This window comes from Vitis vinifera, chromosome 5 (assembly GCF_030704535.1).
Source record: "Vitis vinifera cultivar Pinot Noir 40024 chromosome 5, ASM3070453v1".
Lineage (NCBI taxonomy): Eukaryota > Viridiplantae > Streptophyta > Magnoliopsida > Vitales > Vitaceae > Vitis > Vitis vinifera.
The window spans coordinates 5,752,335-5,776,644 of NC_081809.1; the positions used below are offsets into that span (position 1 = coordinate 5,752,335).

The window sequence follows — 24,310 nt, forward strand, 5'->3', positions numbered from 1 at the left end:
CATTTTGATTTTATGCACATCAAATATATGATAAAAGATTTTAAATGAGTTGTCCAACCATTCATAGGTGGGTGGGCCCAAAGTCATACAAAGTCCAAATCCCACGCCCTCATCTCCCATGTGCTGATGTAGAAGACTCCATTGCTGAGCATGCTCACTCCAAAAATTAAACCCCCACCCCCCCACAGCTGAAATGATCATATAATGAGTTTAATTGTTCCTGCAATAATACCTCATCATTCACAAATCACCCATATATATTCTGCAATCATTATTCCTTTTGGTTTAGGCACGGCTATCTTATTATTGCCATCTTTTAACTGAATTTAGCTTCATGGTTGTAAGGCATAGCTATCTCAATTTGGCATGGTCGGCCCGAAAGCTTAAATTTTTTTAATGCATTGGTGAGAAGGGTGGTGCCGCCACCGCCCAGATGCTCACGGGCCACCTTTTACCTTTAAATAAAGTGTGCTAAACTTAATTCAATTTATTTAATTAATCTTTAACCAGGAACAGTAGTATCCACAAAATCAGAATCAAGGATTGGACCCATTATGAAGCAACCTCCAACCACATCTGCTTTTCTTCATTATTGGGGTTTGAGACATATATAGCCTACTGTTTGCCCACTGCAATAATTTTCTACCATATATGGCTACAAGTCAATGGTTAGCTGCTTGCTCATGGAGTTGCCTTTTTCATAATATGGGCATGGTTTTTTTTTTTTTCTGTTTTTTTGTTTTTGTTTTTGTTTTTGTTTTTTCAACTGAATTGTTTTGAGGGAAAGAGCCCATAATATCATAACAGCTTTTTGGATAGGGAAATGATGATCTCTTTTACTTTGCTGTGGTGCTTTGCTTCATGTTGTAAGAAAATGAAAATATGTTGGATGTTGTAATGAAAAAACAATCACATGGTTTATTTTTCTCTTATAGGATTAGTACTTTTTTTTTTGGTATTCTTAAATTTCGTCTAACATGGTTTATTGGAAATACTTTTAATTAAAGTGATATGAGGAGCTTTTTGAGAATTTTTTTAATTTTTAAAAGTGTTTCTAAAATTTTGTGAAACATTTGATTTTATTTTTTTTATAGATTTTGTTAAACCTATAAATGAAACAACTTGAAAGTGGAACTCTTAATAAAACAAACAATTAGGGGGGGAAAATGAAGAAGAAGATTGTTTTAAATCAGAAATGTGGTGTTTCCAAATCAGTGGACCACTGTAAAACCCAAGAAAAGACATTTTTGAGATGCTAAGCAATGTTGGGATTAGATTACTGATTTTAAGTTGCCACTTAACATCCACCATGGCACCGTCTCTATGCACAGTGACTGTACTGACAAAAAGACAGCATAAAAGAAATCCAAAGAATGTGGACTTTTCTAAGCATCCCAATTAATTAGCTTAAAACCGTTAATGATCATAAATAATAATAAATTTTCATTTTTTTAATATTTGTATGCATGTATGTACATGTACACGTATTTATCAGAATTTCCGAAAGTTAAATCGGATTTCCCAAATTTGTTACTTTATTTTATCTGTCCTACATTTTCATTTTCACAGGCTCAGTGTACCAGATCACAGAATATAACGGAAGGAGAGACTACAGGGGAGGAGAGAGAGAGAATGTGTTGAGTTAGGGAGAGAATGGGGTGAATGGGAACGTAAGCAGCTGGAGATTTTCTTTGACGGCTGCTTTTGGAACCCCATCACAAGTTTTGGCCTTTCTGGTGAGTTACTGATCTTATGGTTGAGCGGAAGTCATTTCTTTTCAGTTTTTGTTGAGACCCATTTGCTTGAAATTCATGATTTGATGTTCCTCTGGGTGGTACTTTCACTTACCTATGAATTTGATTGTATTTCAGTTACTGTGTGTTTTTTTTGGATGTTCATATCTAGGTTCATTTTGTTGGATCATTTGTGTTGATTGTGATGTGGGGTCTTGTTGATCAGGTGATTTGAAGGTGTATTTTTCTGGGTTTTCTTTTCTCCTAGACGTTGGGTGATCAAAGTGTGGATGTCAGGTATTTGCGGGTGTTTTTTGGTTCCTAGCTTTTGCCTGATATGATTTACTATGAACAGAGAACATCCAAAAATTTGTCTTTTTTTTTTTTCTTTTTCCTGAACTTCTTAGTTTTAAAGATCTGATTTTTATTATTTATTCTTTTTTTTCCTTCTGGATCAGTGCGTCTCCGATTTGGAGGGTCTGTCGAAACAAGGAGTTGCATCTGCTTCACGGTTATGGAAGATGTTTTCATTTGAGTAGGTAGTCTGCATTTTATGTGTAAACTGTCTGTGGGTCTGAAGGAGATCTACCGTTTCTTTTTCTTTCTTAAATTTTATTTATCATTTTGATGATCTTTGTGGGCAGGTGCTAGCAATGAGACCCTGAAAAAATTGTGCAAAGCTTCATTTGCGGTTTAATTGGATGATATTGGTTAAATTTTGATTCTGGCCTGGATCCATTACCTGGATTTTTATTCCTGGTATAAGAACAGCCTTTGGCAAGGTCAAAATCGGTTGCAGTGTTGTTCTTCGCTGCAGTCATGGCAACCCTGTCACATTCCGATTCCAGGCGCCGATATTCATGGTGGTGGGACAGCCACATCAGTCCAAAGAATTCAAAATGGCTTCAGGAAAATCTTACAGGTGATTTTTCTCATCAATTTCAGTTGCAGTTCCTGGAATTTTGTTACCGTGTTTTTTCTCTGCATTTTGTCCATTAATTAGAAATTCATTTCTGAGATTAAGGTGCTGGAATACTGACCTCTTATGAAATGGTAATTTCTAAATGCTCATTCGTAAATTTAACTTTTTTGAGGCGATTTTTAGTGGCATAACAACAAATCTCCGTTTGAACTATCTTCATGGCTTGGTATCATGTATAGGTGTATATTGGTTTAAACCACAGCTCCGAGTTGATTTTTGGTTCATTTTGTAGTGAAATCAACTCCTAGGGCTAATGTAAGTCCACAGAATTTTAATATGGAGTAAATTTTAATATGCTCCACTATTAAAACAATAGATGATGGAACAGGATTTAGAATTTTCTGCTGTCCATGGTTGTTGTGGTCCATGCGCCATGCATGGTTTAGGAGTGGTTGGGCTTTCCTTTTCAAATTGATGATTAGCAGTCGGACAACATGTTCATTGTCCTTACAGGAACTTATGATGCAAGTTATTCTCCCTTTTCCCAAACAATGGTGTTTCTGATGAGCATCCAGTGGATGCTATGGTCGAGTTGCCGTTTTCCTTGGAAACTTATTTCTACCTACAAAGTTCAGGATAGAAAGTGCCCGCATTCTTGCTCTTTTATTGTGTTACACAAAACCACCAAACTTGAAACATAAAAGCAAAAAAGTTTTTTTATAGTTTTAGCTCCAGCAAGGTCACAGCTTCCACCTTTTTTCATCCTACATAGCCTTGAAAATTGAAATCAGCATCAAATATTGTCAAATATGGTGTTGTATTTTTATGTAAGTTTTATTACAGATGAAGCTTGTAAAAGAAAAATCTTTATTGGTTTTAAAGACCCACAAATTCCTAGATGTAGCAGGGAACAAAGATGGAACAGAAATGTTCTTTATTCATCTTTTTTTCTTTTCTTTTATGAATGAAACTTTTTCTTTTCTTTTTAATGAGAATGAGTGAATATTTTTTTGTTACCAAAGAAAAGAAAGGTGGTATTCTGGGTCTACAACATACAAAGAAACAGTCAGAACCAAAAATAAATCAGTGTTGCAAGTTAAGAGAGACAAGATTACCAGAATATAACCAACCACCCTCTTAACTACCCCACAATAAAAGATGTTTGGCAAAGATCTATTTAGTTTTCCCATTGGAATATCCTTGTGTTAAAAATTCTCCTATCACGTTGGAGACTGTATTCATGAACTGATTTTCTGTTGGGAAATTCTGAAAACAAAAGATATGCTTTCCACCAAGGTTGCAATGGAGCCATCTCTATTACATGCCAGTAGACAAGATTTTGGTGATCATAGACTAAGATCTTCCAATTAATAATCAATCAAGTCTTCTGCTCACTTGGAAATGTTGATCTGCAGACATTATCCTATTTTGGAAATAGTAAATTCATGAGATGTCTGATAAATTGTTTTGGTTGTTTATTGATCAGATTGATTTTTTCCTCTTTTTTTTTTCAACAGCCACTGTATTCACTGATCCTATATGTATTATCTCTTTGAATAGATATGGATGTCAAAGTGAAAGCAATGATCAAGCTCATTGAAGAAGATGCAGATTCCTTTGCACGGAGGGCAGAAATGTACTACAAGAAGCGTCCAGAACTAATGAAACTGGTTGAGGAGTTTTACCGAGCTTATAGAGCATTAGCTGAACGGTATGATCATGCAACAGGGGAGCTACGCCAGGCCCATCGAACCATGGCAGAAGCATTTCCTAACCAAGTACCTTATGTACTGGCTGATGACTCACCCTCAGTTTCTACAACCCCTGGGCCCGAGCCACACACACCTGAAATGCCGCATCCGATTCGTGCATTGTTTGACCCTGATGACTTGCAGCAGGATGCACTGGGGCTTTCTTCATCCAACTTGGCTGTCAAAATAAATGGAGCTTGCTCAGAAGAATCTGATGCCGGAACAAGTAAAAGGGGTTTAAAACAGTTCAATGAGATGTCTGGTTCAGGAGAAATAGTGCCAAAAAATTTAAAACTTTCAGAAGGAAGGATTAAAAAAGGGCTCAGTGTTCAGATAGAAGAGCAAGCACACAGTTTGCAAGGTGGGCTCTCTCAGTTATCAAGTGAGAATCGGACTCTCAAACTGCAAGTTCTTTCTGAATCTGAGCGTGCAAGTAAAGCTGAAACTGAAATTAAAACCTTGAAGGAAGCACTGTCAGCAATGCAAGCTGAATTGGAAGCTGCTCTTCTTCATTATCAGCAGAGTTTACAGAAGTTATCTAATCTTGAGAGAGACCTCAATGATGCACAAAAGAATGCCACAGAACTTGATGAACGAGCATGCAGAGCTGAAACTGAAGTTAAATCATTGAAAGATGCCCTTGTGGGATTAGAAGCTGAGAGGGATGTTGGTATTCTTCGATACAAGCAGTGTTTGGAAAGAATATCTAGTCTGGAAAAACTAACCTCTGTAGCCCAAGAAAATGCAAAAGGTCTTAATGAGCGAGCTATGAAAGCAGAAATTGAAGCTCAGAGTCTCAAGCTTGAGCTTTCCAGATTAGAAGCTGAAAAGGACGCTGGGTTTTTACAATACAAACAGTGCCTGGAGAGGATATCTTCCTTGGAGAACAAAATCTTACTTGCTGAGGAGGATGCTAAAAGTCTTAAAGCACGGAGTGAAAGAGCTGACGGTAAAGTTGAAGCACTTAGGCAAGCTCTTGCTAAATTAACGGAAGAGAAAGAAGCTTCAGTTCTCAAGTACGAGCAGTGCTTGGAGAAAATAGCTAAGCTGGAGGGTGAAATCAAACGTGCCCAAGAGGATGCCAAACGACTCAACTTTGAGATTCTTATGGGGGCAGCAAAACTAAAGAGTGCTGAAGAACAGCGAGTTCAGTTGGAGACATCAAATCAATCTCTGCAGTTAGAAGCAGACAAGCTGGTGCAGAAAATAGCAATGAAAGATCAAGAACTTTCAAAAAGGCATGAGGAATTGGAGAAACTTCAGATCCATATGCAGGATGAGCACTTGCGATTTGTTCAGGTTGAGGCCACTCTCCAGAACTTGCAGAATTTGCACTCTCAATCGCAGGAGGAGCAGAAAGCTCTAGCTTTGGAGCTGGAAACTGGGCTTCAAAGGTTTCAACAGGTGGAAAAGTCCAAACTTGATTTGCAGGAAGAAATTAAGAGGGTCAAGGAAGAAAACCAGAGCTTGAATGAACTGAATTTATCCTCCACCAGTTCAATGAGGAATCTGCAAAATGAAATATTTAGCTTGAGGGAGATGAAAGAAAAACTTGAAGGCGAGGTTTCGCTGCAAGTGGACCAAAGTGATGCCCTCCAGCAAGAGATTTACCATCTGAAAGAGGAAATCAAGGGATTGAATAGGAGATACCAGGCTTTGATGAAGCAAGTGGAGTCAGTAGGTTTAAATCCAGAATGCCTTGGGTCGTCTCTGAGGGAACTGCAGGACGAGAACTTGAAGCTGAAAGAATTCTGCAAGAAGGATAAAGATGAGAAAGAAGCTCTTTTGGAGAAGTTGAAAAATACGGAGAAACTTTTGGACGACCATGATACGATAAAGCGCTCCTTGTCAGATGTGAATAGTGAGTTGGAAGGGTTGAGAGAGAAGCTTAAGGCATTTCAGGAGTCCTGTGAGCTTCTTCAGGGAGAAAAATCCACTCTCCTTGTTGAGAAAGCCACCCTGTTTTCTCAGATACAAATAATTACCGAGAACATGCACAAGCTCTTAGAGAAAAATGCCGTGCTGGAGAATTCCCTTTCTGCTGCAAATGTCGAACTTGAAGGTTTGAGGGTGAAATCAAAGAGCTTGGAAGAATTCTGCCAGTTTCTCAAAGACGATAAGTCCAACCTTCTCACTGAGAGAGGCCTCCTGGTATCGCAGTTGAAAAGTGTTGAACAGAGGCTAGAAAAACTGGAAAAAAGGTTTACAGATTTGGAAGAAAACTATGCTGGCTTACAAAAGGAGAAAGCATCCACACTTTGCCAAGTTGAAGAATTGCGTGTTTCCCTTGGTGTAGAAAGACAAGAGCATGCAAGTTTTATGTTCTCCAGCGAGGCCCGACTGGCATCTCTGGAAAACCATATTTATCACCTGCAGGAAGAAAGTAGGTGGAGGAAGAAAGAATTTGAAGAAGAATTAGATAAAGCCTTGAATGCTCAAGTTGAGATCCTTGTCTTGCAGAAATTTATACAAGATATGGAAGAAAAGAACTACTCTCTATTGATTGAGTGTCAGAAACATATTGAGGCATCCAGATTGTCAGAGAAACTGATTTCAGAGTTGGAGACTGAAAATCTTGAACAACAGGTGGAAGCAGAATTCCTGTTAGATGAAATTGAAAAGCTAAGAAGGGGGATCTGTCAAGTGTTCAAGGCTCTTCAGATTAATTTAGATAATGTGCAGGAAGAGAAGATTGAACAAGAGCAAATACTTCTGCGGCATATTATAGGGAATATGGAGGACATGAAAAGTTCTCTCCTGAAAAGCGAGGATGAGAAGCAGCAACTAGAGGTTGAGAACTCCGTTCTTTTAACTGTACTTCAGCAACTGAGAGTAGATGGTGCAGAAGTTGAGTTCGAGAATAAAACACTTGATCAGGAGTTGAAGATCACAGCACAGCAGCTTTTGCTGCTGCAAAACGAGAAACATGAGCTTCTAGAGATGAACCGGCAGTTGGGGCTAGAAGTGAGCAAGAGAGACCACCTGGAGGGAGTAAAGTGTGATGTGGAGAGTTTATGCAAGAAGCTGGTAGACTTTCAGAGAGCCAACGTAGAATTGAAGGAAGAAAATTCGAAGGAGATTGAAGAAAATAGATATCTGTCAAAAAAATTATCAGATGTGAAGGAGGAGAAGTGCATGTTGGAAGAGGAAAACAGTGCTATTCTCCATGAAACTGTTGCCCTCAGTAACCTGTCTTTGGTTTTGAACAACTTCTGGTCTGAGAAGGTAGGGGAACTAAAAGCACTTGCTGAAGATTTTGACAATCTCCATGGGGTTAACAGTGACCTTGGGGGGGAAGTGGGAATTTTGACAGAGAAATTGGGACTGAAAGAAACTGAAAATTTACATCTGAAAGGGCTTGTTGAGAAGTTGGACAAGGAGCTGCATGAAGTTACAAATTTAAGTGATCAGTTGAACAATCAACTTTCAGTTGGAAAAGATTTGCTAAGCCAGAAGCAAAAGGATCTTTCAGAAGCAAAACAGAAGCTCAAAGCTGCACAGGACTTGACCGCAGAATTATTTGGCACTGTTGAGGAATTGAAGAGGGAATGTGAAAAATCAGAAGTTCTAAGAGAAAATTCAGAGAAGCAGGTTCTTGAACTATCTGAAGAAAACACAAGTCAGAACAGGGAAATTGAATGTCTTCGCAAGATGAATGGGAACTTGGAGTCTGAATTGGATATGTTACATGAAGAAATTGAAGAATATAGAATCAGAGGAGAGAAGTTGAATTCAGAGCTTCATGAAAGAAGCAATGACTTTGAACTATGGGAGGCTGAAGCTACAACATTCTACTTTGATCTTCAGGTTTCCTCTGTCCGTGAAGTTCTGTTTGAAAATAAGGTGCATGAGCTTACTGGAGTGTGTGAGAATCTTGAGGATGAAAGTGCTTCAAAAAGTATCAAGATTCAACAGATGAGAGAAAGGGTTAGCTTCTTGGAAAGTGAAATTGGAGGACTGAAAGCCCAGTTGTCTGCATATGGTCCTATCATAGTTTCTCTGAGAGATAACATAGCATCCCTTGAGCACAATGCCCTCTTCCGATCAAAGCTTCAAGTAGCTGACAATCAGAAACCTAAGGTAACATTGTTTTCTCTGTTAAAAAACCCATTACCTCAACAATTCTCCTGAGAAGGTTATATATATATACTTCTAGGAATGTGATTTTGCCCTTAATTCATACATGGTTGGTCAAGAACTAGATTTCTTTCTGAGAATTTAAAATCTGGTTGAATGTTTTTCTTTAAAATATTTTTCTTCTTATAGCATCATACCTAAGGCTGCATGGTCATAGGATTTAAATTAATGATATTTCTTAACACTAATCATATTTCCTAACATTTTTCTCAAAATAAGGTTGTTTTGGGTTTTCATTAAATGCTCCCACTTCCATTTGATTATGATCTTGAAATTGGATGACTTCCTTCTTGTTTTCCAAAGTCCCATTAGCTTTTTTCACTTTGAACTTTTAACAGAAATTTTCTGGGACTTGTACGGACTGCTATTCCAAATGACTCTTTTCAAGTGTGCAACCTTCAATAATGCTATCTAGATATCATATATATTACTGGAAATTTTACACTAAAACATAATATATTTTCCATGCACTTGTTTGACAGGATATGGAAATGGTAGTTCATGAAAAGAGCTCTCAAGAGCTGAGAGAAGATCAAGGCACTCCGATACCTGATGGAATTTCAGATTTGCAGGAGATACAGACCAGAATTAAAGCAGTTGAAAAGGCAGTGGTCCAAGAAATGGAGAGGCTTGCAATGCAGGAAAGCTTAAACACGGACATTGAACTAGAAGAGATTGAAGAGTTGAAATCTAAAAGCACTTCACATCAAGCAAAAGATATTCAAAAGGAAGAGGGGAAACTTATGGATGAGCGGCTCAGTGATGATCACATGGCACAGAGGGCTAAGCCAGAAATTTCTAAAGTGAGGCATGGAATTCTGATGAAAGATATTCCCCTTGATCAAGTCTCAGATTGTTCCTTATATGGAAAAAGCAGGAGAGTAAATGGTGGTTCCAACGATCAGATGCTTGAGTTATGGGAAACTGCTGAGCACAGCACTGGCTCCAATCCAATGGTCAATAAGGCACAAAAGCAAGCATCTCCTTTGATGGAGGATGGCGTTACTCACTATCATTTTGAGGATGTGAAGCAGAAGAGTGCACGGCCATCTTCAGAACTGCAGGTTGAGAAAGAACTGGGTATTGACAGGCTAGAAGTATCTACAAGTAGCATGCAGCCAAATCAAGATGGGAACAAGAGAAAAATCTTGGAGAGACTTGCTTCTGACGCTGAGAAATTGATGAGTCTTCAGATAGTAGTGCAGGATTTGCAAAGGAAGATGGCAACCACAAAGAAGAGCAAAAGGGCTAAGTCTCTTGAATACGGAACACTGAAGGAACAGCTGCAGGAAGTTGAGGAAGCTGTAGCGCAGCTGGTGGATATCAATTGCCAACTGACAAGGAATATGGATGAGAGTGCATCATCCTCAGATGGAATGGCTTCGCCAGAGTTGCAGGAGGCTGGAAATGTCCAGAGAAAGAAAGTAACAGAACAGGCACGAAGAGGGTCTGAAAAGATAGGAAGGCTGCAGTTGGAAGTGCAGAAAATCCAGTATGTGTTGTTGAAACTGGACGATGAAAAGAAAAGCAGCAGGAAATACAGATTTTTGGCTGGTAGGACAAGCATTCTTCTGAAGGACTTCATTTATACTGGCAGGAGAAGAACCGAAAGGCGAAAGAAGGCATGTGGCTGTTGGAGGCCTTACAATAATGTGGACTGAGGTAACGACATAAAGAAAAGTATGGCGATCTATCAGCTGCAAGTTTCCGTTCCTCGAAATGTCCCGTATATCATGTGTTAAGAAAGCATTTCCTGGATCAGATAGAAGCCGCTGTTGTTTTCTTATTTTTAGCTTAGAGGACTGTAAACATTAGACAGATGTAATTAAAATAAGTGCTCCCTTGAGCTTTTCTTTGTCTTAAAATGTCACATTAGGTAATGGACAACATTAGATAAGAAACTGGACTCAATTAGTTACAGCTTTCAAGACATTTTATAGGGGAGGTTTGTGGAGTAACGCACAGTGCAAATTGAGACGACAGGGCATTGAACTCGGGTTTTGTTTTGTGTTTGGAGTGGGGAGTTTTCCAACATAATGCAAAATCCATAGCCACCAACCATATGTTATCCCATGTTTGGGTTTTTAACCGTCAGAGGATCAATTATCCACAATGGGGAAATGCAATCAGATCATGTACAAATCCATCCAGTGACCTGAGCCTAGAACCCATTTGTAATTGTTTTTAAAAACAATTTTTTTTGTTCTTGAAAATAAAAAGCTATTCTCTTGAAAACATGTTTAGTGATTTTTTATAACAGAAAATAGAACCCAAAATTTTTTAAAAACATATTTTAGTTATTTTTAATTGTTTTTTTAAAACTATTTCAAAAAATAATTATATAAATATAAAAAAATAATAAAGCAAATATGTAAGCCATTTTTAAAGAATATTTAATAATATACTTAAAGTTCCCAAACATGCATTTATTTTAAAATAATAATAATAATAATCATAGAATTGTTTAAAAATCATTTTCAAAAACATTCCAAACAAACCCTTGATCATCATAGTTGCAATATCTCCAGTGTAGATTAGATAGGACTTGAGAGTGCATATCTAAGCATTCATGCATACTTCAGAAGGGAATGAAAACAATTTAGCAAATTAATCGAATTGATTGAAACTCAAAATGGGTTTCTTGAAGTCAAAGCAAAATCTAAATCTCTCAGCTAAACCAAAATCTGCAGTTTGCGCTACCTATTCAAGTCATTCATTAACAGAAATATAAGAAAATAACAAAGGGGAATCACAAAATTGATAATTCAAGCTCCAATGACTTCAGTTACCCCCTCAGCCACTGGTTCATCAGCAGGCCTCTCCAACTTTGTGCCAACATCTTCCGAATAATCACCATGAACCTGCATACACATGTGATACTAGGAATTACAGAATGCGTCTTTTAAAGGACCATCTCTCGACACTAACAAAAATCTGATTTCCCATCTAAATACTGTCCAAATTCTACAGAGCACCACAAAAATGTGTATTATTCAGAAAATGAACTAGTTCTACAAACCATCCAATGAGCTTTTTAGCTGACTTTCCCTTCATTGGGCTTGACAAATAAGGAAACTAGCTAATAGATTCAGCATCCTTCTTATGACTATTTTGCAACTATACTTTGCATATAAAGTTAAAATTGACTGCATCTATGCCAAGGGCTTTTCATCCACTAACATATTTATTGGGCAAGTTAGAGACTAATTATTTTGGGTAAAGATCTTTAACTTTCCTTTGTGTTGTATATCCACAACTACCATTGCTACAGCTGCAGTACATTGAAGTATAATAATTTTTTCCATTTTTTAAAAGATTTCACAAGTTCCTTTTTATGACTTCAACAAGACCTCAAAATTTTCCTATTAAGTAATTTAATAAAATTATTGATACGAGGCAACACATGGTATAGATTTTATGAATCTTGAGCAATTTCCATCGCACTGCTACTTCTTGGCAGGATTTGGCATAAAAAGGTGACAGGTTTTTTTTTTTAATGGTTTAATGTTTATGTATGTTAAATTAGAAAATAGACAAATGAAAAGAGTTAAAAAAAAAAATACCTCCATCAGCTTTCCAAGATCAAACTTAGGAGCTTTCAAGATCTTAACTTTCCGAATGTACACATTCTGTAAAGGATAGATGCTTGAAGTTGCCTTCTCGATCTCTCGGCCAATACTCTCAGGAATGAACTTTTTGACCAATTCCTTCAGATCACAAGATGTTGCCATGTTTGTCATGATTTCTCTCATCTTCCGTCGAATCTGTCAAAACAAAAAAATATATATATATAATGTCATATTGAGCAAACAAGTCATACAAAGAACATAAATATTCAGATTTTTTATGGGTAATCCAGAACTTGAACACAAACATTTGAATTACCACAAGATTATCAATGCGTTAAGGATTAAATCCATCCCCTCTAACTGCTTTTAGGCAAATGAGGTGATGAATTTACCAAGTTCACCAAATGAATAGGTGAGGTCATTCAGTCTTCTGTTTGACTGACTTACTAAATTCAGAAAAACAAGATCCCTCCTACCCAATCATAAAACAATGTAACAGTTCTCAAAGCACACCCATCCATAGACACAGCAGATGCACACAACCAAAATACTTCCTTACATCCTTTGTTCTTTCCTTGTAGGAAAGAGCAAGTTAATTTATTTACTCCAATCTTAATATAACTCACTCAAACTCCCTCTGATTATGTTAGCATGATTGCCGTCTATAAGTGCCACATTAATTTTAAAAAGAAAAACTAAAGCATTTTAGATATCTTATTATGGGTAAATTTCATGATATAAAAAAACTAATGCTTTGGTGGGAACCAGATAGCCTATCTGGTCATCTGCATTAAGGCCTCAAGGAGGTTTGTCATCGAGTTTTGTGGGACACCTTGGTTACCTAAGTTGGCACCCTCATCACTGGTCATAACAACGATAGACACTGTTGCAGTCATTCCAAATCATCAAACATTTCTTTATTTAAAGAATAAAATTTATAAGAAAAAGGGAGTGAAATTGTAAAAAGAATGAAATCACAAAATCAGGACTTGCATATTAACAATACCTGTCGAATTTGGCTGGATTGTGCGTAACAAGTCTTCTTGTTCTGGTTTACACGCTTCTTAGTGAATGCAATGCAGAACAACCTCAAGGTGTAGTTGTCAGTTGTCTTCACATCCACATGAGCTTCAATCAATGTTTGCCATTTCCGCACCAAAGACCTCAACTTGTCAGTTGTAAAATCCATTCCCTGTATTTTCCAAAAGGAAAAGAAAAACATTTTGTTAAAAAATAAATAAATACATAAATAAAAATAAAAATAATCATAAGATTACATAGAATGAAAATTTATAGGACCTCAGGATCTCTGTCATACCCAAAAGTTTGTCAGAACATTCCTCCCTTGAACATCTTCAGCTCTCAGTCGAATCTTTCTATAAGCCTGATCCTCATCAGCCTGAAGGTCAGCAAGTGATATCTCAAACACCCGATGTTTGAGCCCTTCAGAAGCTATCTGTTAGAGGACAAGTTTAGATTAAATGTATGCATGTGAATAATCCTGCATGCTTGTAACCATATATGTAATTGTCAGCTATGTTGGGCCTTAGTTAATGATGTTAGAAGTTCTCTCCATGTTTGTGCACATGCACAAGCTAAATCCTCTGCTCTAAATTGGTCTGTTTGCATGTGTGTGCATATGCACAAGCTGAATCCACTTTCCAATTGACAAGTCAGATTTCCACACATATGTAAAACTTTGGTGCTATTTGGCATTAATAAAATTATAAAACATCATTTTTGAAAGTTATGCTTGCATTCATATTTCTATAATGTGTTAAAACCAAAGTTAAAATTAAACTTTTTTTGGATCCCATTCCCCCCTAAATTTTTTAGTGCACCTACCAAGCACCAAAAGAATAAATCAAGGAAAATATTCTTCCTCACATTGTTGACAAAAAATATAAATAGCTATTTTACATTACTAATATTCAGCTATTATCATCAATTAAAAAAAAAAAAAAAAAAAAAGAAAAGAAAAAACCCAAACCCTCATTACCATCATGTCTCCATCTCAACACACTCTAGCCACTGAAGCCAACATTCCCCAATCAGTATTGTAATGAATCACATCCAAAAACCCCATTTTCGGTCACTATAGCTATTACCAAAGATCATTTCCACCAAATCCTAATCCAGTATACCAAAAAAAAGTAAACAAAGAAAAGAAAAATTGGAAAAGCTCAGTCATGTTGTTACACACATACCCAGACACCAATTGCTCCAAATATCTACAAATAAACTAAAAATCAGAAAAAGTATCCACTAGCAATGCTTAGTCCCTTACTGGCATATGTTCCCATCCTTGATAAGAAGGTTTAATCAAACAAATTTGCTCCTAATATTGACAAATGGTTTAACTGACATGATGTCTTACACATATGGAAAAGTTCAAAGCCTTTACCCCGGCTAAACAAGATGTTATCATTAATTTGATTTATAAAATCCCTGACAAATCAAAACACCAGCCAAGCTGTCACCATGCATTGTTCTTCTCCACCATTACACATGTTAACTTCAATCACTTGTTTTAGTTTTTAATTATTTAAAATGATTTTCTCATTTTCCTAATAACAAGGAGAGCTTTAAGTTGTCCTATTATTTAAATACTAAGTTTCAATGTGCACCAATTTAGCACTTACACAGCTCAACAATAAAAACCCATTAGCATTATATTCCAACACACAAGATTTGTACACAAACAAGCTCAGATTAACAACAAACCCCACAGACATTATACTCAATAAATACACTCAACCCTGAACTAGAGAAGCTCATTCAACTGCAATGACACATTTGACGACTAAAATACTAAAAACAAAAAACAGTAAAAAAAATGATGAAACCCCTACCTTGGTACCCTGGGTGCGGGAAACGAGGGTTTTGCCGACATTGCGAACTTCGAAGACAGAAGGAGCCTTGATGTCGTACCAATCCTTCTTTGCAAAGGGATCGGCTCTGCATTGATTATATCAGGATGAAAAATCAAGCAACAGAAGTTGATAAGGCCAATTCAAAATTTGATTAAGTTGTGATATTGCACTCACGCCTTCTTCTTGCCTCCCTTTTTTCCCTTGGAAATCCTCTTGTTCTTCCTGTCATAGTTCAAATCAGACACATGAGTGTATCCAAACACAAATGCATTGACAGAAGAGCGAGTCAGAGGAGTACCCAACCGCCATTCTGGAAGGAAATGAGGGAGTGAGGGTAGCTTCAGAGGAAGAATGCTACGAAGAGGACGACGGCTCTGACAGCAAACCCTTGACCGCTCAAAACCCTAATTTTAGCGTCCGCGGCTTATATACATATATACTAGATGATGGGGCTGCAACTTGGTGATCAAACCCATCCCACCCAGGCCGGTGGGTTACCCTGCACAGGGTTTCACCGGGTTCGGGTAGAATTTGCGGGCAATCCGGTCAGCCCAATCGCACACATTATTGCTTATTTATTTATACTTAATTATATTATACATTATTTTATTTAAATGTTAAAAAAAATCTGACATTTAAAATATTTACATTTAAATTATATTAGAATAATAAAATTTATTTTTATTTAATTATTAAATTCTTGTCATAATTAAAATTTGAGTTTGTGAGTACCTACTTATATTAAATTAATAATTTAAAAAAATTATTTTGTTTAGAAATAGTAGGGATTCATGGAATTTGAATTACCAATAGATTTAGGGTGGTGGGTAAGAATTATTGACTCAAGCTTGGGTTTGATATACTTTGATTTCATATGGATTAATATATTATATTATATTATTAAATTTATTAAAACAATTTATATTTCATAATATATTTCTCATCAACTATATGAAAAGAGGATAATTCGTAACCGTTCACGAAAATCATACGTTAAGACACTGAATGGTGTCGGTGTATGAAAGTGACGTCTATCCAATAGAAAGTATCGGGTGGGGCTATGCTTGGTTGACCCTAAATCGATGGTGCTGGCCAAGTGGGCTAAAGTCTGGGCCCCCACCCAGTTTTGGGTCAAATCCAAAATCTTCTCAATGTTCCTATACTCAGGCTCCTTGATTAGGCCTAATTTGCATTTGGGTTTGATTATGCTTCATCTTTATCTCCCCAACCATGATTATGCTTCAAAAATATAATACTACATTGTGTGTCACGTGATTCTAACATTTAACGAAACGAAATTCATAATACGACGTATAATAATGACTTTCATCTCAACAAAATGTTATACAAATCTAACAAATAAAATTTAATATGCACCCAGAAACAATTACAATAGTAGATTTTTTAAAAATTTAATTTGTAAATCAGCGGATAATATCAAATTCTACATAGATTATATAGATTTAGTTGTATATTAGGAAATTAGTAAGTGAACCTTGAAATTACACGAATTTTGTTATAATAAATGGTGTTATAAATTTATTACATTATTAATTCAACATATTGACCACCCCAAATTAGGATTGAGGTATTATATTATCCCTTCCCATCATGTTTATTTATATAATTAAATAAAAATATTTTCCTTGATTTATTTCTTTTCATTTTCCCTTCTTTAACACATCTAAAATTTTAAAAAAGGGTTTCTCATTAAAAATAAATTATAAAATTATAATATTTATTTATTTATAAATTATATTTTTAACATAACTAAAATTTTTAAAACTGAAAAATATTTAAAAAATAGAGAAATAAAACAATCTAGAATATGGAGTATGAGAAATTTTTACTCCTATTTAGCCTATCTTGTTAATTTATTTATTTTTTAGATGGAATGAGTTTAAATAATTAATGAGGCGGGTTTGGGACGATGGTGACCCATCCTAAACATGGTTCATTACCATCCCTTCATAACTTATACATATTAGCGCATTGAATATGCTAAATCATCTTCCTCATTTGTGCATCACGTATTAATCCATTGAAAAAATCTTCAATTTTCCCCTTAGGTTAAGAGTTGATTTACCTTACAAAATAACTTGATCTTCAACATATTTAAGGTTGATATATAAATATAAGAGGTTATAATCAGGGTTATTCAAGTCCTTGGGGAACATAAGTAAAGTCCATATTCTTCGCCAACGTTGCCATTAGAATTGTGTTCTTTCAAAGCACAATTACTTACAACATATTTAGGGATGATAACGGACAAATATTTTTGAATACCCACCATGTCCTACCTCATCCCGCCCTCCTGCACCCTATCCTACCCCACCACTAAAAGGGCAAGGTTAGGAGAATGTTAAATGGGTTAGGGGTTGTTCTGAGAAGATATTTTTTTTTTGAAATTCAAGTTAGGTTCAAGTTTTGTTCCGCACATAGTTTACATGTATATAATTAAATTAATTTGTCATTATTATTATTAAAATTTTTTACTTATATAAAATAAAAAATTCCACAAATAATTTAAATTTAATTTTTTTAATTTGTATCTTCAATTTTTGGATTGAACTAATCCATTGATAGGAATGGCAACGGGGTGAGTTCGGGACAGGTTGCTCCCATCCCAACCCCGTCCCGTTAATTCAAGAGAATTCTCATTCCTAGTCTGTTTAACTTTTTATAAAAAAAATTTTAATTATATTAAAATAAATATATTTTATAAATAATGAGAATAGACGAGTCTTGGACAAGACAATACCCAAACACATCATGATTTTTAAAAAAATTCTCAAACTCATCTTTCTATTAGGAGCTGGCTGAGTACCCGAAAAAGCCAACCACATTGCCATTCCCATAAAAAATGAGTTATTTGGACTCCCTTCAATCCTTTGAGAAGGGAGAAAAATCCACGTACCGACGCATCTTCCCTAAACAAACATTACCAAAAGGAGAGTATTTAACACGATAGATCACGGACTTGTATCAGATATTGGACAAGAGAATCTTTATAAGAAGGAAGTGCTACGCTCTTACCTTTGTTTTTCTATATTATGCCACAGAAGACATGGTGCGGATATGGACACCTCAATGGACGTCTTTTTTGGGAAGTCTTTACTGAAAATTCACGACATTATTATTCAATATACCCCACTTCAATCCAAAAAAAAAAAAAGAAGGAAAAGCCAAAAGTTCGTACATGTAACACATATACAATGCAAGTGGGGTTTCAACCATGGACTTCTGAAAATGAAAGGAAAAAGAAGAAGATTAGAGAGCCCATGTTTTCCTACATATTTTCATTTTCTTCTTCAAATAATTTTAAAAAAAAAAAGATCATGGATGGTGGTAATAAGACAAAGGTGATGACGGAGGTGGGAGTGGGGGTGAGGGTGGAGGAGGCGACGGCGGCGGACTTCTGGGTAAGCAGCCAAAGGCACCGCAGTCAACAGGTTGTGCAAGGAAAGCTGCGCATTCCTCCGGTGACCTCTGCATCGGCCTATCCGGTATACAGTTTTTCTGATCATCATTTGCCGGCAACTTGAGGCATGTCGGTGGTTCACCGCAGAAGTAATTGTAGGAGTAGGTGAAATTCTCCAAGTTAGGTAAAGAGCATATGGTCTCCGGAATCTCCCCGGATAGTTTGTTATGGGCTACGTTCAGCTGCTCCAAGCTCTTCATCTCCCCTATAGTCTCCGGCAACGGCCCTACCAACTCGTTTGAGCTTACATCAAAAACTGTAACATTTTTCAACAACCCAATCTCTGGTGATAAACAACCTTTTAAACCCGCATTCGTGATTATGAGTTCATTGAGTGTTTTCGCCATTTTCGACAAACTCGATGGAAGGCAACCATTAAGGTTGTTATTCGCAAACACAATAACAGAAACAGGGGAGTTTCCGATATTTCCCGGCAGAGATGACTTAAACTTGTTGTTGTTAACGAATATAGCATCGAGTTTCAAGTCGAAAAGGCCCGTTGGGATGTCACCCTCGAATTCATTGTACCGAATGTCAAGAAATTTGAGTGAAGGAAGACAGAGAACCACAGAAGGAAACTGGCCTTTGAATCGGTTGTTGCTAATATCGAGCTCGTAAAGAAGACGAAGATGGCGAAAACTATCGGGCAAGGTTCCACAGAAGCGATTGGAGTTGATGTGAAAGAGAGCGAGGTCGGTGAGGAGACCAAGCTCTTCTGGCAAAGAGCCCGCGATGTCTGCATGGTTCAAGTCAATTCCGGCGACCGTAGTGATATGAGGGTCATCCGGGGCTGGAGCACAATAGACCCCCTTGTAGTTGCAGACGTCAAAGCCACACCAGTTTGAGGTAAAGTTCTTGGGGTCAGAGAGTATCACATGTTTCCATGCTTGGAGAGCTGTGTAAGCATTTAGGATTCTAGGGTTTGGGAGAGGTGGAGGAGAATAAGAATCTTGGTGAGAGGGTGCAGAGAAGGAGAGGAAGAGTGAGAAAATGATCCAGAGGGCTGAACTCATATATGGGTTCTTCATTTTAGAGGACATGCCACACTGACCTGGAGTTTGCTTCTTAGGGCGTTTGGTATTTGGCTACAAAAAGCCTATAACACCTCTCTCTCTCTATTTATACACGCGGCTAGTGACTACTCCAATGAGAAAGAGTGACTTTTCGCATAATATTTTGCGTAAATAAAAAAACATTTATATAGCCTTGACTGAATCTCACTTTCATTTTTAATTCAATTTTTTTAAAAGAAGTATTGAAAAATTGTTCACATTTTTTGGGTTCACACATCCAAGAACGTAATTACGTCATGGCAACGCACTGGCATGGTAGGGACTTCTCTGTATTACTTTTTAGAGAGTTGGAACCTGGAAGGGCATATTGGTTTTCTTATCTCACCAAAAACACGGTTCTCAGCATTTTTGGTTTTAGATTATTATAGGCCATTATTTTACGGAGATTGGCTGATTTTGAAGGCAAGGAGGAAGGCACAGTGATACAGTGACCCGTTTGTCTCAAGGAATTATGAGACCAAGTCAGGAGGACTTTGGCATCCAAGCGTTTGATAGAAAAAAGTGTGAGACCAGTGGTGATGAGAGAGCTCTTGCGAGTGGCCATCTTTGTTAGAATGGGATTGGACATCCACAAGGCCCACCATTTGGATAATGAAAGAGTGGTGGTTGTTGGAAGCTTTGAAAGAGCAGCACCCCTATACATCAGCCTATCAGAGTCCAGAGATCGTACATGCCTCTCATGTCTTCTTCCTTTTTGTATATTATTCGCATGCATTGACAAAGTAAATAATGGTTTGTTCAAGTATGTCAAGTAATAATGGCTGACACATTTGATTTGATTAATTTGAATTTTGTGCAGTTGTTTTTTTGAACCAGAAATCTCCATTGAAGTACATCACCCACATGGCCTTCATCCCACAAGAGGTCTGTTCTCCTTTGAACTCCTCCACATGTATAGGTTGTGGGTATATTTTTCTCCAGAAAACTTTCAAGTATTCTGATATTATCAAATGGGAAAGGTCAAATGAAGAAGCAGGTGAGTTCAAATGTTCAGTAGCTGGCAAGGCTTAGTTTGCATAGTCCATTCAACCATATGCCTGTTTAAAATTCTGAAATTTGTTTAATTTAAACCCCACTTGCAAGTGGAAACTTCTTGCAAGTGGAAACTTGTCTGGTAGAGAAGAGATGAAAGTCAAATACCATATGTTTGGTAGGCAGGAAAAAGAGCGCTGGAAACAAAGAAAAGGGGAAAGAAATCAAAAGAATCAGCAGGAAATCAAAGAAAAATATATGTTATAACTTTACACAGAATCACAGAACAGTGATGACCCTGTGGATAATCAATGAAAGTATGAAAACTTTAGACATTTCATAGGCCTACAAGTAACAATCACATAAAGGGATGAATGTTGAAACCGATACTAGCACCATCATTGTTCTAATCGAGTTATTTACAATTTATTAGAAGAGTTATAACTTACGCATTAACAAAAACTAGGAGTGGACCCTTCCATGAATCGATGTACTCCTTTTTTTTTCCCGCAGATGAACCATCAACATCAGTTCTAGAATGATAGATTTGTACAAGTATGAATTACAGATACCAACTACTGAAGATAATTTATCCTATTTATGAACAACAGAATATGAACAGAAACTCAATTTCAATGATGGGTCTGCAACGAATTAGAAGACATGCTTGGGTAGGTATAGAGCTTGGTTTCGAATGTAGAGAGAAAAATACTAGGAGGGTCTGTATTTAGCATGGTATGTTGTTTGTTGGTGTGCATGGCTATATCTTGAGATTGGTATGTGTTTGTTCTATTAGTTGTCCTGTTATGTCTAGAGTGGTTGGAATGGGAGAAATATGCCAGTCAATCATACATTCCTTCATCGAAACGCCACCCATCCTCCATATTTTTGAGTAATTATTTTGAATGGATTTTAGTAGTTTACAGAACGACTAATGCTAGGTCAATGGATGGCAGTCATTTTGCCTATATGGGGTTCTAGTATAGCATAATTATTTCAACTTGACTTGGCCCCTCGTTGTGTTCCCCACGATCTCTTTCCTTCTGCCTCAGAGGAGAATAAACTTAAGTAATTTTAAGATAATTAAGAATGTAACTTAAATGATGTTTGATAAATCAACTACTGATATGACTTACTTTTAAGTCACTAAATAAATTAAATATATATGACAAAATGGTAAAATAACTTAATATTATAATTTAAAGTAAAAAATAATTTTAGATATTAAATCAAAATAATTAATTTATTTTTAATCTTAAATCTCTTTTATCTGGTTTATCTATATTAAGTGAAAATATATTTTATAATTATGACTTTACATTCACAATTTATATTTTGAAATAAATATTTTTTTAATTAACTTATTTTTCTACAATAATTTAAATATGAATGTTTAAAAAATAAATTTATTATTTAAAATTAGTGAAAATATAAGTATTAATTAAAATTAACAATAATAAACATGTCAAATTTGACTTTATCAAACAATCTTAATACTTAAAGTAAAAATAATAATTATAATAATAAGTTTTAAGTGAACAACTTACAAACAATTTAACTTAAAGTTATTAAGTAATAAGTATCAATATAAAATTTATGGTTTCATCTACTTGTTTATTAATACTTTTTGAATAATTTAAGTAAATATTAAGAGGGTGTTTAGTCAAACTTAAAACTTATTATTTAATTTTTATTTTTAAGTATTAAAGTTATTTGGTAAGGTTAACTTAATTTTTTTAAATCATCAACTTGACATATTTATTCTCATTAATTTTAACTAATTTCTACTTTCACTAATCTTAAATGATAATTTAAGGTATCATAACTATATAAGATAATAAAAAAATATTTGTTATAAAATGTAATTTGAGAATTTGGATTTATGATCATAAAATATATTTTTAATTAGATATGGGCAAATGAAAAAAAAATGAGATTAAAAATAAGTTAACTATTTTAACTCAAAACTTAAAGTTATATTTTACTTTAAGTTACATAAAGTTACATATTAAGTTTTTTTACTAAATATAGTTAATTATTTAATGATTTTAAGTTATTCTGTTATATAAAGTCATTAAATTGATTTAGAGGGTGATTGATAAATTAATTTAATGACTTAATATGACCTAATAACTTAATTTAAATTATTAAATAAATTAAACATGTTTAGTCAAATAACTTAATATCGCAACTGAAAATCAAAAATAATTTTAAGTACTAAATCACAATAATTAATTTATTCTTAATTTCAAATCATTTTTATCTTATATGCCCATATTAGTAAGAATATATTTTAGAATTATGATTTCATATCCATTACTCGTCTTTTTTTATAATAAATATTTTATAGTTATATGCGATCTATAAAAAAATAAACATAGGTGTTTTACAAATAAATTTATTGTTTAAAATTAATAAAAATAAATATGAGTTAAAATCAATAAGAATAAATATTAATTAAAATTAATAAATGAAGGGAGAGTAAGAAAGGGGAAAAAAAAGAGAAATAAAGAAAGAGAAAAAGAAAAGAAAAAAAAAAAGAAAAAAAGATATAAAATAAAAATAAAAATAAAGTGGGCTTGAAATATTTGATTAAAAATATAAATAGAAATTGCTTAGGACAAATTTGGGGTCTACAATTTGATTTTTGAAAAATTTAAGGAAAATAAAATAAATGCTATGTTTGGTTCCAAAAAAAAATATTAAGCTTTCATATTTTAATTTTACTGTAAAAAGACAAATATATATAATTATAATCAGTTAAAAGTTCATATATTTTTAAATTAGTTAATATTGATAAAAAAATGTTAAAATAATAGAAATTAGTTTTAAATAATATATAAAAAAATGATTTATTGATTTTAAATCTATTTTTACTTTCTACTTTTTCTCTTATTATATTTTCATAAAAAAATTGAAAACTAAATATAATTGAAAAGTATAAGAAAAAACAAGAGTGAAGAAAAATAAAAATATATTTAAAATAAATAAATAAATTATTTTTATATGTCACTTCAAACTCTTCGAATTTATTTTAACTCTTTCATATAAAGATGAAATAATTTAAAAATACTTCTAATTAATTTTAATTATATTAAATATTTTTTTGTATTTTTTATGATAAAACCAAATATAAGAACATTTTTTTTAATACTTTTCTAAAATCAAAGATAATGCAAAGATAAACTCAATTTATAGGAGAAGATTGAAGATGCATGGCTAGCCGATGATCAAATAAATTATTTTTATATATTATTTCAAACTCTTTGAATGGAAAAAATATTTCCAAATCTATCATAGAGAGTTATTGTAATTATTGATGAAACTATTGATAATCACAGATATATTGGTACTTCGATTTTACGAATATATTAAATAATATTTTGGAAAAAAAAATAGTAGCCTAAAATTAATAAAAAAATTATGAAAACCTAAAATTAAAAAAAATGAAAATATTGAGAAAAAACTCTAAAAATTATATAATAAAGAATAATATACATTTTAAAGTTATTTTATAAAAAAAACAATAATATATGTATATGATATAATTAATCATATTTGATAATAATATCGTATGAGTCCATAAAAAGATATAGATTTATTTTTTACATCAAATGTTATTCGACAATAATATTGTGATATTTGATTATAATATATCTTATTTTAAAATTATAATTCATTTAATTTTAATTGTATTAAATGATATAAAATAAATGATGATATATGTATAAATTTTTTTAATATTTATATATTTTTTATATTTAATTAATATATAAATGATAAAAAAAATACTAAGAAA

General features: G+C 34.5%; 3 protein-coding genes across 5 annotated transcripts; 1 reads left to right on the forward strand and 2 right to left on the reverse strand.

The window, feature by feature from the left end:
• The first annotated feature begins 710 nt into the window (after nt 1–710).
• On the forward strand, nt 711–10,398 carry LOC100254535 (protein NETWORKED 1A). Of its 2 annotated transcripts, none has more exons than XM_010651649.3 (6): nt 711–1,736; nt 1,960–2,030; nt 2,192–2,268; nt 2,378–2,655; nt 4,216–8,486; nt 9,026–10,398. In XM_010651649.3, exons 4-6 carry the CDS (start codon nt 2,553–2,555, stop codon nt 10,202–10,204), a joined length of 5,553 nt encoding a protein of 1,850 aa, XP_010649951.1. In that variant the 5' UTR covers nt 711–1,736; nt 1,960–2,030; nt 2,192–2,268; nt 2,378–2,552; the 3' UTR covers nt 10,205–10,398. The 2 variants fall into 2 exon arrangements, with proteins under 2 accessions (XP_010649951.1, XP_010649952.1); XM_010651650.3 differs by having other exon boundaries at nt 1,393–1,736; nt 2,192–2,272.
• Nucleotides 10,399–11,141: 743 nt separating this feature from the next.
• Nucleotides 11,142–15,530, reverse strand: LOC100249434 (40S ribosomal protein S3a-1). Of its 2 annotated transcripts, NM_001397740.1 has the most exons (7): nt 15,284–15,530; nt 15,160–15,207; nt 14,965–15,070; nt 13,431–13,568; nt 13,119–13,304; nt 12,107–12,307; nt 11,142–11,404 (listed from the first exon to the last, which is right to left on the reverse strand). In NM_001397740.1, exons 1-7 carry the CDS (start codon nt 15,292–15,294, stop codon nt 11,309–11,311), a joined length of 786 nt encoding a protein of 261 aa, NP_001384669.1. In that variant the 5' UTR covers nt 15,295–15,530; the 3' UTR covers nt 11,142–11,308. The 2 variants fall into 2 exon arrangements, with proteins under 2 accessions (NP_001384669.1, XP_059592597.1); XM_059736614.1 differs by having other exon boundaries at nt 11,142–12,307; nt 15,284–15,523.
• Nucleotides 15,531–18,098: 2,568 nt separating this feature from the next.
• Nucleotides 18,099–19,605, reverse strand: LOC100251086 (leucine-rich repeat extensin-like protein 6). Its single transcript, XM_002279156.4, has one exon. It carries the CDS (start codon nt 19,504–19,506, stop codon nt 18,322–18,324), a length of 1,185 nt encoding a protein of 394 aa, XP_002279192.1. The 5' UTR covers nt 19,507–19,605; the 3' UTR covers nt 18,099–18,321.
• Between the last annotated feature and the right edge of the window lie 4,705 nt (nt 19,606–24,310).